Source organism: Oncorhynchus keta, chromosome 7 (assembly GCF_023373465.1).
Source record: "Oncorhynchus keta strain PuntledgeMale-10-30-2019 chromosome 7, Oket_V2, whole genome shotgun sequence".
Classification (NCBI taxonomy): domain Eukaryota; kingdom Metazoa; phylum Chordata; class Actinopteri; order Salmoniformes; family Salmonidae; genus Oncorhynchus; species Oncorhynchus keta.
In genome coordinates this window covers 39,800,411-39,816,843 of record NC_068427.1, presented here as the reverse complement: position 1 = coordinate 39,816,843, position 16,433 = coordinate 39,800,411, and the positions used below count along the sequence as shown (strand labels likewise).

At 44.0% G+C, this 16,433-nt stretch overlaps 1 protein-coding gene across 5 annotated transcripts in view; it reads right to left on the bottom strand.

The window, feature by feature from the left end:
- The window catches only part of LOC118386430 (pleckstrin homology domain-containing family M member 3-like), a 112,905-nt gene extending 100,262 nt beyond the window's left edge, over nt 1-12,643 (bottom strand). For 2 of the 5 annotated variants that reach the window (XM_052522884.1, XM_052522883.1), the window contains exons 1-2: nt 12,342-12,640; nt 6,852-7,797 (exon numbers count right to left, since the gene is read on the bottom strand). In XM_052522884.1, the coding sequence (XP_052378844.1) occupies nt 6,852-7,335 (484 nt within the window). In that variant the 5' untranslated portion in view covers nt 7,336-7,797; nt 12,342-12,640. Of the gene's footprint in view, nt 1-6,851; nt 7,798-8,295; nt 8,831-12,341 lie in introns of those variants that run through there. The other 3 variants (XR_008139944.1, XM_052522881.1, XM_052522882.1) reach the window with 3 other exon arrangements.
- Nucleotides 12,644-16,433: the final 3,790 nt, after the last annotated feature.

The window sequence follows — 16,433 nt, the reverse complement described above, 5'->3', positions numbered from 1 at the left end:
AAAGGCGTCAGCATGCTTCAGTTCAGCTGGAGGCTAGCCCAACTCGGCAAGGTGAACCGAACAAGTGTGCTCGCATACTCCATTAAAAGACCTTTGCATGAAAAACGAGAAAAAAAGCAGCAATAGTACTGTTTGTCCATTTTGAGACGCCGTAGCCAGCTTCCTCAAAAGTCAGACATTTTTGCAGAGGAGATCTTAGTCGCGGAATTTTACATCTAAGTAAGATGTTTGGTGCAGTATTTCTCAATGAAAAATGTGCATGAAAACGAGTCGTCTCTCATTGAATGACAAAAAAAGACGATGGAAGAATGTTCAGGACAGGCCAGGACAGGCCAGTTGAATTCAGTGGAGGTGTAGGACATTGTAGGGCTAGACCGCTGATGGTTGACCAAGCCCCACTCTTGACCAATCACCGACGAAGTGGAGTAGAGTTTGGCTCCGAAATCGCCTCTAGAAAACATTGTGTGCCCGAACAACCCTCATCGAAGTCCTAAATGAACAAAAACGTCACACAATGTCATCATAATATATGCACAAACTCTTCAGCCGGGAAGCAGCTACCTTTTACCGCCACTGACCTCGTTCGTCTTTCAGTCACCCACGTGGGTATAACCAATGAGGAGATAGCACGTGGGTATAACCAATGAGGAGATGGCATGTGGGTACCTGCTTCTATAAACCAATGAGGAGATGGGAGAGGCAGGACTTGCAGCGCGATCTGAGTCAGATATAGAAAGGAGTTCTATTTTAGCCTTTGGCAACGCAGACGCTCGTGAGCAGTGTGGGTGCAATAATTGAATAACATGGATTTCTACATTTATTTTGCAACGCTTCTGCGCAATATCCTGACAACACGCATGTAGAAATCCATGTTATTCAATTATTGCACCAAGGCTGTTGAGTCTGCCGATAAGAATATGGTGATTGACAGAGTCGAAAGCCTTGGCCAGGACGATGAATACGGCTGCACAGTACGGTCTCTGGCGGTTATGATATCATTTAGGACTTTGAGCGTGGCTGAGGTGCATCCATGACCAGTTCTGAAACTAGATTGCATATTGGAGAAGGTACGGTGCGATTAGAAATGGTCGGTAATCTGTTAACTTGGCTTTTGAAGACCTTAGAAAGGCAGGGTAGGATAGATATAGGTCTGTAGCAGTTTGGGTCTAGGGTGTCTCCCCCTTTGAAGAGGGGGATGACCGCGACTGCTTTCCAATCTTTGGGAATCTCAGACGATACAAAAGAGAGGTTGAACAGGCTAGTAATAGGGGTTGCAACAATTTCGGCAGATAATTTTAGAAAGGGTCCAGATTGTCTAGCCCGGCTGATTTGTAGGGGTCCAGATTTTGCAGCTCTTTCAGAACATCAACTGACTGGATTTGGCAGAAGGAGAAATGGGGGAGGCTTGGGCGAGTTGCTGCGGGGGTGCAGGGCTGTTGACCGGGGTAGGGGTAGCCAGGTGGAAAGCATGGCCAGCTGTAGAAAAATGCTTATTGAAATTCTCAATTATAGTGGATTTATCGGTGGTGACAGTGTTTCCTATCCTCAGTGCAGTGAGCAGCTGGGAGGAGGTGCTCTTATTCTCCATCGACTTTAGTGTCCCAGAACATTTTTGAGTTTGTGCTACAGGATGCAAATTTCTGCTTGAAAAAGCTAGCCTTAGCTTTCCTAACTGCCTGTTATATATATATTGGTTCCTAACTTCCCTGAAAAGTTGCATATCACGAGGGCTATTCGATGCTAATGCAGAATGCCACAGGATGTTTTTGTGCTGGTCAAGGGCAGTCAGGTCTGGAGAGAACCAAGGGTTACATTTTTGGAATGGGGCATGCTTATTTAAGATGGTGAGGAAGGCACTTTTGAAGAATAACCAGGCATTATCTACTGACGGGATGAGGTCAATATCCTTCCAGGATACCCGGGGCCAGGTCGATTAGGAAGGCCTGCTCGCTGAAGTGTGTCGTGATCGCATTTGGTGTAGGGGGACAAAATAATTGTATGCACGTGTAAGGCTTAAACAGTTCCGCGTAAGGTTTAAACAGTTCCGTGTAAGGCTTAAACAGGGACGTGACGATAAACACTGTAGCAGGGGCCAGGGTGTAATTTGGGGGGAGGTTTGTACCGGGAATAGGGAGAACTGGTTAGGTCAGCTCACTTAGCTAAACCTGCCAAAGACATAAAGGGCAGATAGGGACTGCTCTAGCAATTATCTTACTGTACTGACTGACTGCCACACCCAGACAGACCAACGACTGGGACAGCCAATCATAACAACAAGTGCCATTTTAGAACTTTGGCCTTTAAAGAAGCAGATGTTGGACCCCCTGGTGATTCCTGGACACCGAGTAGACATTCCTGGACATAGAGTTATAACATAGTTAGTTAACATAGAGGTAGTTAACATAGAGTTATAACATAGTTAGTTAACATAGTTTTTTTTTTTTTCACCTTTATTTAACCAGGTAGGCTAGTTGAGAACAAGTTCTCATTTACAACTGCGACCTGGCCAAGATAAAGCATAGTAGTGTGAACAGACAACAACACAGAGTTACACATGGAGTAAACAATAAACAAGTCAATAACACAGTAGGAAAAAAAGAAAAAGAGTCTATATACATTGTGTGCAAAGGGCATGAGGAGGTAGGCGAATAATTACAATTTTGCAGATTAACACTGGAGTGATAAATGATCAGATGGTCATGTACAGGTAGAGATACTGGTGTGCAAAAGGGCAGAAAAGTAAATAAATGAAAACAGTATGGGGATGAGGTAGGTAAATTGGGTGGGCTATTTACCGATGGACTATGTACAGCTGCATAGTTATAACATAGTTAGTTAACATAGAGTTAGTTAACATAGAGTTAGTTAACATAGTTAGTTAACAGAGTTAGTTAACATGGAGTTAGTTAACATGGAGTTAGTTAACATGGAGTTAGTTAACATAGAGTTAGTTAACATAGAGTTAGTTAACATGGAGTTAGTTAACATGGAGTTAGTTAACATGGAGTTAGTTAACATGGAGTTAGTTAACATAGAGTTAGTTAACATAGTTAGTTAACATAGTTAGTTAACATAGTTAGTTAACATAGTTAGTTAACATAGTTAGTTAACTAACTCTATGTTAACTTACTCTATGTTAACTAACTATGTTAACTAACTCTGTTACCTAACTCTGTTACCTAACTCTGTTACCTAACTCTGTTACCTAACTCTGTTAACTAACTCTGTTAACTAACTCTGTTAACTAACTCTGTTAACTAACTATGTTAACTAACTATGTTAAATAACTATGTTAAATAACTATGTTAACTAACTATGTTAAATAACTATGTTAACTAACTCTGTTAACTAACTATGTTAACTAACTCTATGTTAACAGAGTTAGTTAACAGAGTTAGTTAACAGAGTTATAACAGAGTTATAACAGAGTTAGTTAATTAACAGAGTTATAACGTAGTTAGTTAACATAGTTAGTTAACATAGTTAGTTAACATAGTTAGTTAACATAGTTAGTTAACATAGTTAGTTAACATAGTTAGTTAACTAACTATGTTAACTAACTATGTTAACATAGTTATAACATAGTTATAACATAGTTATAACATAGAGTTAGTTAACATAGTTATAACATAGTTAGTTAACAGAGTTAGTTAACAAAGTTAGTTAACAGAGTTATAACATAGTTAACACAGTATTGCTACTTGCACATCATCATCTGCACATCTATCACTTCAGTGTTCATTTGCTAAATTGTAATTACCTCGCTACTATGGCATTTTTATTGCCTTACCTCCTTACTCAATTTGCACACACTGTAAATAGAGTTTTCTATTGTGTTATTGACTGTACGTTTGTTTATCCCATGTGTTACTCTGTGGGGTTTTTTTTGTCGCACTGCTTTGCTTTATCTTGGCCAGGTCGCAGTTGTGAATGAGAACTTGTTCTCAACTGACCTACCTGGTTAAATAAAGGTGTTCTCAACTGACCTACCTGGTTAAATAAAGGTGTTCTCAACTGACCTACCTGGTTAAATAAAGGTGTTCTCAACTGACCTACCTGGTTAAATAAAGGTGTTCTCAACTGACCTACCTGGTTAAATAAAGGTGTTCTCAACTGACCTACCTGGTTAAATAAAGGTGTTCTCAACTGACCTACCTGGTTAAATAAAGGTGTTCTCAACTGACCTACCTGGTTAAATAAAGGTGTTCTCAACTGACCTACCTGGTTAAATAAAGGTGTTCTCAACTGACCTACCTGGTTAAATAAAGGTGTTCTCAACTGACCTACCTGGTTAAATAAAGGTGTTCTCAACTGACCTACCTGGTTAAATAAAGGTGTTCTCAACTGACCTACCTGGTTAAATAAAGGTGTTCTCAACTGACCTACCTGGTTAAATAAAGGTGTTCTCAACTGACCTACCTGGTTAAATAAAGGTGTTCTCAACTGACCTACCTGGTTAAATAAAGGTGTTCTCAACTGACCTACCTGGTTAAATAAAGGTGTTCTCAACTGACCTACCTGGTTAAATAAAGGTGTTCTCAACTGACCTACCTGGTTAAATAAAGGTGTTCTCAACTGACCTACCTGGTTAAATAAAGGTGTTCTCAACTGACCTACCTGGTTAAATAAAGGTGTTCTCAACTGACCTACCTGGTTAAATAAAGGTGTTCTCAACTGACCTACCTGGTTAAATAAAGGTGTTCTCAACTGACCTACCTGGTTAAATAAAGGTGTTCTCAACTGACCTACCTGGTTAAATAAAGGTGTTCTCAACTGACCTACCTGGTTAAATAAAGGTGTTCTCAACTGACCTACCTGGTTAAATAAAGGTGTTCTCAACTGACCTACCTGGTTAAATAAAGGTGTTCTCAACTGACCTACCTGGTTAAATAAAGGTGTTCTCAACTGACCTACCTGGTTAAATAAAGGTGTTCTCAACTGACCTACCTGGTTAAATAAAGGTGTTCTCAACTGACCTACCTGGTTAAATAAAGGTGTTCTCAACTGACCTACCTGGTTAAATAAAGGTGTTCTCAACTGACCTACCTGGTTAAATAAAGGTGTTCTCAACTGACCTACCTGGTTAAATAAAGGTGTTCTCAACTGACCTACCTGGTTAAATAAAGGTGTTCTCAACTGACCTACCTGGTTAAATAAAGGTGTTCTCAACTGACCTACCTGGTTAAATAAAGGTGAATTAAAAAATAATAATAATAATGTGAAGATACATATATTAAGTGTTGTATTTAATTCTGCGGCGTACCTAATTAAATCAAAAGCCAAAATAACAGAGATTCATTAGATGAATGAACCAACGGAAAGACCATTAAACAGCTAATAAAGCTAGGCTATACACTCAAATCCCTGAGGTACATGTCTGGTCTAATGTATTCAGAGGACAATATAAAACCTTACAGAGTAGAGTGGTAAATGATGTAAAACCTCTACAGCACTAGAACACTGACAGCTGAAGGCTCAGTGACGCCTGCTCGCTCTCGCATGCCGAAATCAACTGATCCATCAACATTAGCGTGTGTGTTGCTGAGGAAATCAGTAAGTGTCACCCCACGGGGACTCAGCAGCAGTGTGTGGGCTGGGCTCGTTATGGGGGAACAGCTACCAGTGAGACAGAGTGAAAGCATTCTTGCATGCCAGTAGCTACAAAGCCTCCTTTCCCTGTTGCATCCAATGTGAAAACATGAACTGCAGTGGAACCCCATGTTATTCAAGGTAGTGGGGATGTCATGGTTCTCTCTCTTAGCAATTAAACAGATATGCTGAGGTTTGTCCTAAGAAGAGATGGGCCCTTGCCTAGGCCTACCTACACACTACACACGTCATGGAAAGATGTTACAGGGCACGAGAGGATACAATTAGGCTACAGTGTATGAAAGCATTGCCAACCGTAACGACTGGCAAAGAGCAGTATGTATTCTGATGCAAAGTGCTGTTGAATGCAGCCCATGCTTTTACTGTCCTCTTGTGTAGCCCAACTATCCATCCCTCCTCCCTGCCCAGAGCCAACTAAGGCCTTTTCAGCCATATGCTGATCCTTCCTAATACGAGGGATAATTGGGCCACTCTCTTTCTCCTTATTTGGGTCTGTTTGGTGACAGAATTACATCCTATTATGGTCTTTGGCGAAAATCTTCACAATCACATCCCTAAACAAGCACAAACAGGCAGACTAAACAATGCGTCAGGGAGGTTGGTATTATTCACCACATGGTCACTGCAGTGGAAACTCAGTTCCATCAGAATAAAATGCTGGCTGCTGCAGTACAGCCTAGGCCCAATTGTTTTCTGTAGGACACTGAAATCATCTTCATAACGTGGAAGTGGAAGCTAGTCCCAGGCTTAATCTAGTCTCTGACACAGAGGACAAGTGTCATGATAACATAAGTACTAAAACTGGGCGATAAATTACCTGAGTTGATGTGATAACTATAAATAGAACTATATGTGTATAACAATGTGAACTACAGTTTGTTTTTAATTATCCTTTAAACTACTACAACTAGTTTGATGGTTGTAGCCATCAATTGTCCCATTTAACAATCACCCATATTAGCACACTTACTTCATTTCAAACTTTACATTTCTCTAGTATAGGCTACTTATAAACAATATCAGTAAAATGCGATAAGTGATCGGTATGGTCGGCGTCCATCACTTTCGGTTTATCATCCCAGCTCTAAAGCACGTCATGACAGCCTATTTAGCAAACATTTTGAAGATTTGTTTGAAGCTCATAGACACTGACATTGATTTGAGTTTCAACCAAATGTAAATAGGCTGTATGTCCTTATCAGCTAACCAAAGAAGGACACACTCTCTCCTTCCTGCCTTACCTTCTTCTCTATGGTCGTTGAGAGCCATGTTCTTCAGCGTATCCTTGTCCACAGCAGGCAGGCCGTTAGCGTTGTCCATGTAGGACGGCCGGTAATTAACATCAGACCGCGAGCGGTTGTGGCCTTTGTTAAAGGCGGCGTTAGAGGAGGTGTTGTTGGTGTCCTTGGTGTGGGCGGCCAGGTCATTAGTGGAACGAGCACGGCTCCTTTTCCCCTGCCTCAGAGCCAGCACGCTGAAGGCCGAGGGCTGGTCAGCCCAGGCCACGTTACGCGGGGACACCTCGGTCCCCTGCTCCCCAGCCAGCAGGCCCCACACCCCGCTAGAGCTCAGCTTCCCCAGGGCTACAGACATCTCCTGCAGCTTGGGGTGGTGCTGCCTGGGCTGCCGGACCCCCTCCCCTCCCTGGCCTCCACCTCCGTCCAGGCAGTGTAGGAAGTCCTCGGTGGCCTCCAGGGCAGGGCTAATGTCCTCTACCTCCTCCATGGTGCTCCTCGGCTTGGCCCCGTGTGGAGGCTGTTAGGGCAGGCGGGGTGGTGGTTCTCTATGGGGCTGGGTGGTTCTCTGGGCAGGGGACGATCCAAGCGGCTCTGGACCTCGCAGCTGAAGCATCTGCAGTCTGAGCCCCAGAGGGAAGCCGTGTTCCTCGAGGGTAGGAGGCTTCTTCCAGGAAAACAATTCCTCGTTAACACAGCTCTGTTAATCAACTAGCTAGAGGCGGACACTCTTATTGAGTTTATGATAGCTCTGGCCTTTGCCAGAAATTCTTATGACACAGTTTTGGGCTGGCACTGCTTTTCTTACACAGGCTGATGGCTCTCTCTCTCTCTGTGTGTGTGAGTCAGCTCTCACATGAATCCACATGAGGATGTGTGTAACAAAGAAGAACGCTCCTCCTCCACATTGCATGATGATGATGCCATCAAAAGGGCACAATGTGAGGCTTCACTGTGTCATGGGACAGAAAAGGGAACAGAAAAAGGACGCATGTCAGGGTTGATTATCAGAACGTAAGGAAACACTGAACAGGGTGAAGATCAGATATGTTTAGCAATGAACAAGGCTTAGCAAGCATAACATTTCCTGATCTCATCAAACAACATAGGCATTATCCAGTTGACAGATAACAGTTTACAAACACTATTGTAAATCAAAGACAATTACCTACAATCAATCAGCTACCCTCAACCATCGGATGCTCCCTCGGCTGTTCGGATCAACCCGAGTAGAGGGAATAAATGGAATAGCCTAGCCTAACACACAGACAGCTAACCTGTGCCTCAGGCTTGGACCAAGCCAGGTAGAGGGAGTAAATGGAATAGCCTAGCCTAACACACAGACAGCTAACCTGTGCCTCAGGCTTGGACCAAGCCAGGTAGAGGGAGTAAATGGAATAGCCTAGCCTAACACACAGACATCTAACCTGTGCCTCAGGCTTGGACCAACCTGGTTGGGGTGGGGTTCCCTTCCTTCTGGCCAGACAGTTTAGCCTCTCAATTCCAGGGTTTGTTGCAATTTTTCTCTTCCTCACCCCTTCGCTACCTCTCTCTCTCTCTGTCACTGACAGGCCCATTGCTCCCTCCCAGCTCTTTCACTTTCTTCCAGACATGAATTATTTAGAGGACATCACCACTAGCCTATCCCTGGATGGCATACAGGCAGCACTTCACTGGGAAAGGGGGGTGACGTGAGGAGAGGGAGGTGGAGAGAGGGGTGAGGTGGAGGGATCAAGGAGGGCAGCCAGGCCAGATGAGGCTGTGCTTAGGAATGTTGTCGTCGTGACAACAAGCCCCTGGGGAACCCTGGGCGGGGTGTAACTCTGCAACTCCATGTACAACTCCAGGTACAGTAGCTACAGGGATCTGTCTCATCAATGAGTTCACTGCATCCAATGAAACATTGTCATCATGGCTATGTTCACACAGACAATCATCCTGCACTAACGAGAACGACCAGCTCAAAACTAGAAAAACATATTCAACTATCCCGAAGAGCACGTGTAAAAAAAATAAACACATCCTGGTGACCTAGTGCATGACTGTCTGAGTGACCTAGTGCATGACTGTCTGAGTGACCTAATGCATGACTGTCTGAGTGACCTAGTGCATGACTGTCTGAGAGACCTAGTGCATGACTGTCTGAGTGACCTAGTGCATGACTGCCTGAGCGACCTAGTGCATAACTGTCTGAGTGACCTAGTGCATGACTGTCTGAGTGACCTAGTGCATGACTGTCTGAGTGACCTAGTGCATGACTGTCTGAGTGACCTAGTGCATGACTGCCTGAGCGACCTAGTGCATGACTGTCTGAGTGACCTAGTGCATGACTGCCTGAGCGACCTAGTGCATGACTGTCTGAGCGACCTAGTGCATGACTGTCTGAGCGACCTAGTGCATGACTGCCTGAGCGACCTAGTGCATAACTGTCTGAGCGACCTAGTGCATGACTGTCTGAGCGACCTAGTGCATGACTGCCTGAGCGACCTAGTGCATAACTGTCTGAGCGACCTAGTGCATGACTGTCTGAGTGACCTAGTGCATGACTGTCTGAGTGACCTAGTGCATGACTGTCTGAGTGACCTAGTGCATGACTGTCTGAGTGACCTAGTGCATGACTGTCTGAGTGACCTAGTGCATGACTGTCTGAGTGACCTAGTGCATGACTGTCTGAGTGACCTAGTGCATGACTGTCTGAGTGACCTGATGACTGTCTGAGTGACCTAGTGCATGACTGTCTGAGTGACCTAGTGCATGACTGTCTGAGTGACCTAGTGCATGACTGTCTGAGCGACCTAGTGCATGACTGCCTGAGCGACCTAGTGCATGACTGTCTGAGTGACCTAGTGCATGACTGCCTGAGTGACCTAGTGCATGACTGTCTGAGAGACCTAGTGCATGACTGTCTGAGTGACCTAGTGCATGACTGCCTGAGCGACCTAGTGCATAACTGTCTGAGTGACCTAGTGCATGACTGTCTGAGTGACCTAGTGCATGACTGTCTGAGTGACCTAGTGCATGACTGTCTGAGTGACCTAGTGCATGACTGTCTGAGTGACCTAGTGCATGACTGTCTGAGTGACCTAGTGCATGACTGTCTGAGTGACCTAGTGCATGACTGTCTGAGTGACCTAGTGCATGACTGTCTGAGTGACCTAGTGCATGACTGTCTGAGAGACCTAGTGCATGACTGTCTGAGAGACCTAGTGCATGACTGTCTGAGAGACCTAGTGCATGACTGTCTGAGTGACTTAGTGCATGACTGTCTGAGTGATCTAGTGCATGACTGTCTGAGAGACCTAGTGCATGACTGTCTGAGAGACCTAGTGCATGACTGTCTGAGCGACCTAGTGCATGACTGCCTGAGCGACCTAGTGCATGACTGTCTGAGCGACCTAGTGCATGACTGTCTGAGTGACCTAGTGCATGACTGCCTGAGCGACCTAGTGCATGACTGTCTGAGTGACTTAGTGCATGACTGTCTGAGTGATCTAGTGCATGACTGTCTGAGCGACCTAGTGCATGACTGTCTGAGCGACCTAGTGCATGACTGTCTGAGCGACCTAGTGCATGACTGTCTGAGCGACCTAGTGCATGACTGCCTGAGCGACCTAGTGCATAACTGTCTGAGCGACCTAGTGCATGACTGTCTGAGTGACCTAGTGCATGACTGCCTGAGCGACCTAGTGCATGACTGCCTGAGCGACCTAGTGCATGACTGTCTGAGAGACCTAGTACATGACTGTCTGAGTGACCTAGTACATGACTGTCTGAGAGACCTAGTGCATGACTGTCTGAGTGACCTAGTGCATGACTGCCTGAGTGACCTAGTGCATGACTGCCTGAGTGACCTAGTGCATGACTGTCTGAGTGACCTAGTGCATGACTGTCTGAGTGACCTAGTGCATGACTGTCTGATTGACCTAGTGCATGACTGTCTGAGTGACCTAGTGCATGACTGTCTGAGTGACCTAGTGCATGACTGTCTGAGAGACCTAGTGCATGACTGTCTGAGAGACCTAGTGCATGACTGTCTGAGAGACCTAGTGCATGACTGTCTGAGTGACTTAGTGCATGACTGTCTGAGTGATCTAGTGCATGACTGTCTGAGAGACCTAGTGCATGACTGTCTGAGCGACCTAGTGCATGACTGCCTGAGCGACCTAGTGCATGACTGCCTGAGCGACCTAGTGCATGACTGTCTGAGCGACCTAGTGCATGACTGTCTGAGTGACCTAGTGCATGACTGCCTGAGCGACCTAGTGCATGACTGTCTGAGCGACTTAGTGCATGACTGTCTGAGTGATCTAGTGCATGACTGTCTGAGCGACCTAGTGCATGACTGTCTGAGCGACCTAGTGCATGACTGTCTGAGCGACCTAGTGCATGACTGTCTGAGCGACCTAGTGCATGACTGCCTGAGCGACCTAGTGCATAACTGTCTGAGCGACCTAGTGCATGACTGTCTGAGTGACCTAGTGCATGACTGCCTGAGCGACCTAGTGCATGACTGCCTGAGCGACCTAGTGCATGACTGTCTGAGTGACCTAGTGCATGACTGTCTGAGTGACCTAGTGCATGACTGTCTGAGTGACCTAGTGCATGACTGCCTGAGTGACCTAGTGCATGACTGCCTGAGTGACCTAGTGCATGACTGCCTGAGTGACCTAGTGCATGACTGTCTGAGTGACCTAGTGCATGACTGCCTGAGTGACCTAGTGCATGACTGTCTGAGTGACCTAGTGCGTGAATGTCTTAGGCAAGCAGCCCCACCATCAGCAAGGAGCAGCAGTCACGACGGTGTGTCCTCACCTTACCCAGCAGACTGGCAGGTGTGACACAGAAGCACACGGTCTCTCCTCACTGACGGTCTATTTATAGCCCTCTCACACAGCAGGCATATCTTCCCTCATTGCAGTAGCTAGGGCAGGTGTGTGTGTGCATGTAGTCTACACATCTGTATATGATCTATTCATTTGACATGAATGGGGTAACTAACTCTGTTGTAGTTAACAATTCATTGATCAACACAAGGGGACATCGCTGTCAAGACAGGTGCCTTGCGTATAACTTCTGACAACAGTGCAGCATGTAACGCTATCCTAGCAAGCTAGTAAGTTATCGTTTTACATATACACCCAGACCAGCTACATCCTAGTTCAGTGGTTCACTAACATAGTTAGCTAGCTCGTTCCAAGCTAACACCGAATATCGGTTCACTTCTAACATTCGTCGTTGACATAATACTTAGTAAAGCTTGCCTACCAAGCTAGCGAGATAAACGGCTCCGTTAGCGAGCAGGTGCGAGTGTCCATCATCTAGTTAGCAACGTCAACTAGCCTCCCATCATTGAACAATGTCATTTCCATTCTAGCGGTAAAAATCATCTAGCTACACGCGCAAATATGTATTTATATTTGTTAATATCATTGTTCGGGGAAAAAAATATACTAAATAACCACAAACTCGGAGTCGAAAGAATAAGTCTCGACTCACCTGATTCTGTTTACAAATATATCATTTTCTGGTCCGTCAGAGGAAACGTTCACCGAACAGAACTGATAGTTCCTTCGTTAAATGTTCCGTCTCTTGCAACTTGTGTGAGTTGGCCATGCATTCTGGAGAAAGGGTGTCCTGATTCTCAACCATTCATTTTCCCCAGATCAGTTCAGAGAAATTACTGTAGAGAGTTGTCAATTCTGCAATAACATGGGATTTATGATTGATTCTATAAGTAATAATACAATAGTATGGCACTACTAACATGATAATTCTGGTGTAATTATAATCTCAACATGGATGGAAACAACATGATCATTATTACACAAGTGTGTGTAGCAATAATAATTGAGGAACTGTACCTAATTTATTCTACATCTCCATGTCTCATTGTCCCCCTGTGTTTTGCACGAAAATAACATAGCTTTTTTGGAACTGAACATTTAAAGTCCTTTTAAATTACTCCAACCCTGTTCCATACCCATTCCCCAACATCACACAAATTAACCTACAGTTGCGGCAAAACCAATATAATACTAATTTAATGACGAAGGCAGGTGACAGCAGCAGGGACCACATATCAAACTGAAAATCCTCCAACAAAGGTCATAAGGACATTTCTCTAATGACGAATCTGAGTGGAGGGGTGGAGGAAAGGGGGGTGAGCAGGGAGAGAACGGAGCATATTTTTTTCCTAATGGGGCAAAGCTAGCGGTGCTTGAAGCTACCCAGCGTCCATTGTGCTGACCCTACAGAAAGAGAAACATTGGTCTCTTTCAGGCCAGAGAGAGAAACACAGTAATTATCGTGGGCTCTCTCGGCTAAACATGCAACCACCCCCTCCTTCGGTCCCTCAGAGCCCCCCTGTACCCTTTCTATGTGCTTATTGTCTAGGCTCGTTTAAAAAAGTCCTTCTCTAATGAAGGAGGAGGGGGCCCTGCCCGGGCTAATGGGCTCAAATATGTTCCTCTCCGGAGCATTGTTGTGGGATAATGGCTCTATGAGCCCCAGCTGTAAACTTGCAGACGCCATATTGTGTATGACCTACATAGAGCTGCATGTGAACTCTTGCTAAATGCTATTTGTCCCAGCAAACTCCTCTCTTTTATTTTGTTCTGAGAGGAGAGTCAATTATGGCAGTCAGCAATTGGGCCTAGCTGCCTTTGGTAGAGGAGGAAGCAGAGAGGTACTTCTAGTTGGATACGTCTTACAGCTGTAATACTGTTATGTATAAATGCCTTCTCAAATGGGATGTATAAATAAATAGAGAAATATAGTATGATAACCTCAAGGACACCAGGGCATTTGACACAATATAAAACATGTAGCACAAACACTACTAACATTGAATGGTATTTGTTGCTTCATTCGGATACTCAAAATAAATGTTAATTTTCCAAATAAAGTAGAAATGTTCATTTGTCCCATATTGATTACATATATTTGTTGAGTACAATGTCCTGGTCAGTGACGTTGTAATATTATTTGTCATCTTGCTCCAGGAAAGACACAACAAACCTTTCAATCTAAGTGGTACGAGATTGACATTGCAAATAAGGTACCGTCAACGTTAAGAACAAAATCATGTCTATCCATATCCTTTTTTTTTTACATCTAACAGCACTCTCTCCCTCGCTCGTTCCTTGACCTATGAACTCCACTCTCCCTCCCTCTATTTCTCGTTTCTCTCTGTCTATCCCTCCCATCCATCTACCCCTTTATTTTGATTATATCCTCCTGTGCTGATGACTAAATTATGATTGGGTTTAAGGATGGCAATGCTTTCATCTGGCCAGTGTTGTTCTGCTCTCTCCCTCTCCAACACAAAAGGCCCACTACCTCTGCTCTGCTCCCAGCTTTTGAAGAGTAGAGTGGCTGTTGGGTCCCCATGGAAACTGCAGCGAGGAGGCCTCTTATGTCCTACCTACCGGAGCAAGGTGTTCTCATATCAGAACAGAGACAAAGTTTAAAGACAGACAGACAGACAAAGAAAGAAAAACACAGCTCTTATCTTATAAATCTTTGGACAGGAAGTGATTTCAGGAGAAATAGGTTCAATTTGTCTTTGTATTATGATCACTTTTCTTTATAGTGGAATGTCTTTTTGATAGGTAATGCTAAGTCCCTTAGACATCCAGTACATTTCAACCCTAGGTAAAAAGGTCAAACAGAACAATCATGTACCATTATGTTGCCATGATATGTGCTGTACCATAGCGCTTGTATAGGGCATAGTATGTTATAATTAAGAAATAAGGCACGTGGGAGTGTGGTATATGGCCAATATACCATGCCTAAGGGCTGTTCTTATGCGCAACGCAGAGTGTCTGGATACAGCCCTTAGCCGTGGTATATTGGCCATATACAACAAACCCTCAAGGTGTCTTATTTCTATTATGAACTGGTTACCAACATAATTAGAGCACTAACAAGAAATGTTTTGTCATACCCGTGGTATACAGTCTGATATACCACAGCTGTCAGCCAATCAGCATTCAGGGCTCGAACCACCACTGTTCTTAGGCGTTGTGATTAAGAGCAGCCCTTAGCAGTGGGATATTGGCCATATACCACACACCCTCGTGCCTTATTATTTAAACATCATTCATATAGGATATCAGAGTGAGGATTGACAAAGCCTGCTTTGAAAGGCAGCCAAATGTGTAGCAATAAACATTTAGGACCACAAAACTAGAGATCCTGAATGTGTTCAAAGCACAGACTAAACCAACAGGGTGTCAACATACACTACATGACCAAAATTATGTGGACGCTCATCAAACATCTCATTCCAAAATCATGATCATTAATATGGAGTTGGTCTCCCCTCTTCTGGGAAGGCTTACCACTAGATGTTGGAACATTGCTGTGGGAATTTGCTTCCATTCAGTCACAAGAGTATTAGTGAGGTCGGGCACTGATGTTGGGCGATTAGGACCGGCTCACAGTTGGCGTTCCAATTCATCCCAAAGGAGTTCGATATTGAGATCAGTGCAGGCCAGTCAAATTATTCCACACCGATCTTGATAAACCATTTCTGTGTGGGTGATATCGTCAACTTGTTTACCTTGGGGTAAGTTGTGCCATACGCCATACAAATGACTATAATTTAGTCTGTTTTATGCAGTATTTTTGCAACATGTCATGCATATGAACTCCAGATAGTGCATTTGCATTGTTTCAAAGCAGACATCCGTCATTCCCCATGAAGGGAAGGTATCCATTAGAGCAGCAACAAGTGAGGAAAACAGACAACGACATTGAAGGGATTCGTTGACAACAACAAAAAAGTTAGCTTAATTAACATATCAAGAATCTTCTGACCAGTTTCATGGGCTAAGTAACCTGAAATGCAGAGAACTTGCCTACAAATTGGAACATCGAAACAACATTCCAGACAACTGGTCAAGAAATGGAAGGGTAAGTGATATTGAACTGAGATCTTTATCTGAATGTAGGCATACATTTAAGATACAGTATACCACACCCCTTTTCCATGAATTCAACTTTGACCTACCAGCACATGATATCAGCATCCACTTACCCCAAGGCACCTCAATTTACCTAAGTTGCACCGAGACAACTTTTTTTTTTTTAAGAAGCGATGTTTTCAAAGCTTGTGTACATGAATTCTGATTATTTCCAGGGATACACATCCTGAAATACATGTAGATATCTGTTAGAATACTATATTTACCTCGACGTAGTGATGCCGAATGTAAAATATAAAAACAAGCCTAAGAACATCAGGCTTCCTACAGTGCAGAGATGGCCATCTCTATGGTAGTCTCTTACTGGTGTGGGCCTTGTGACTATATTGACCTTTTTAGATATCATTTTTTTGCTGGAAGTTCTCTTTGACTGACAAATGAGTTTTGGTTCAATACTAGCTAATGTGTTTACTCCTTCAGAGTTGATAGCTTATGTGGTGCTTCTTGATCTATGTTGTCCCATCCATCCAGCCAGGTTTTAAAAATAGTAACCACTGTTCCCATTCGCAGCTAACAACCCTGCTCTTTCAGTGGCAAGTGATCCATGTGGAGCCTCAGACTGGTAAAATGAGACTTCCTTCTCCCAGACAAAATCCAA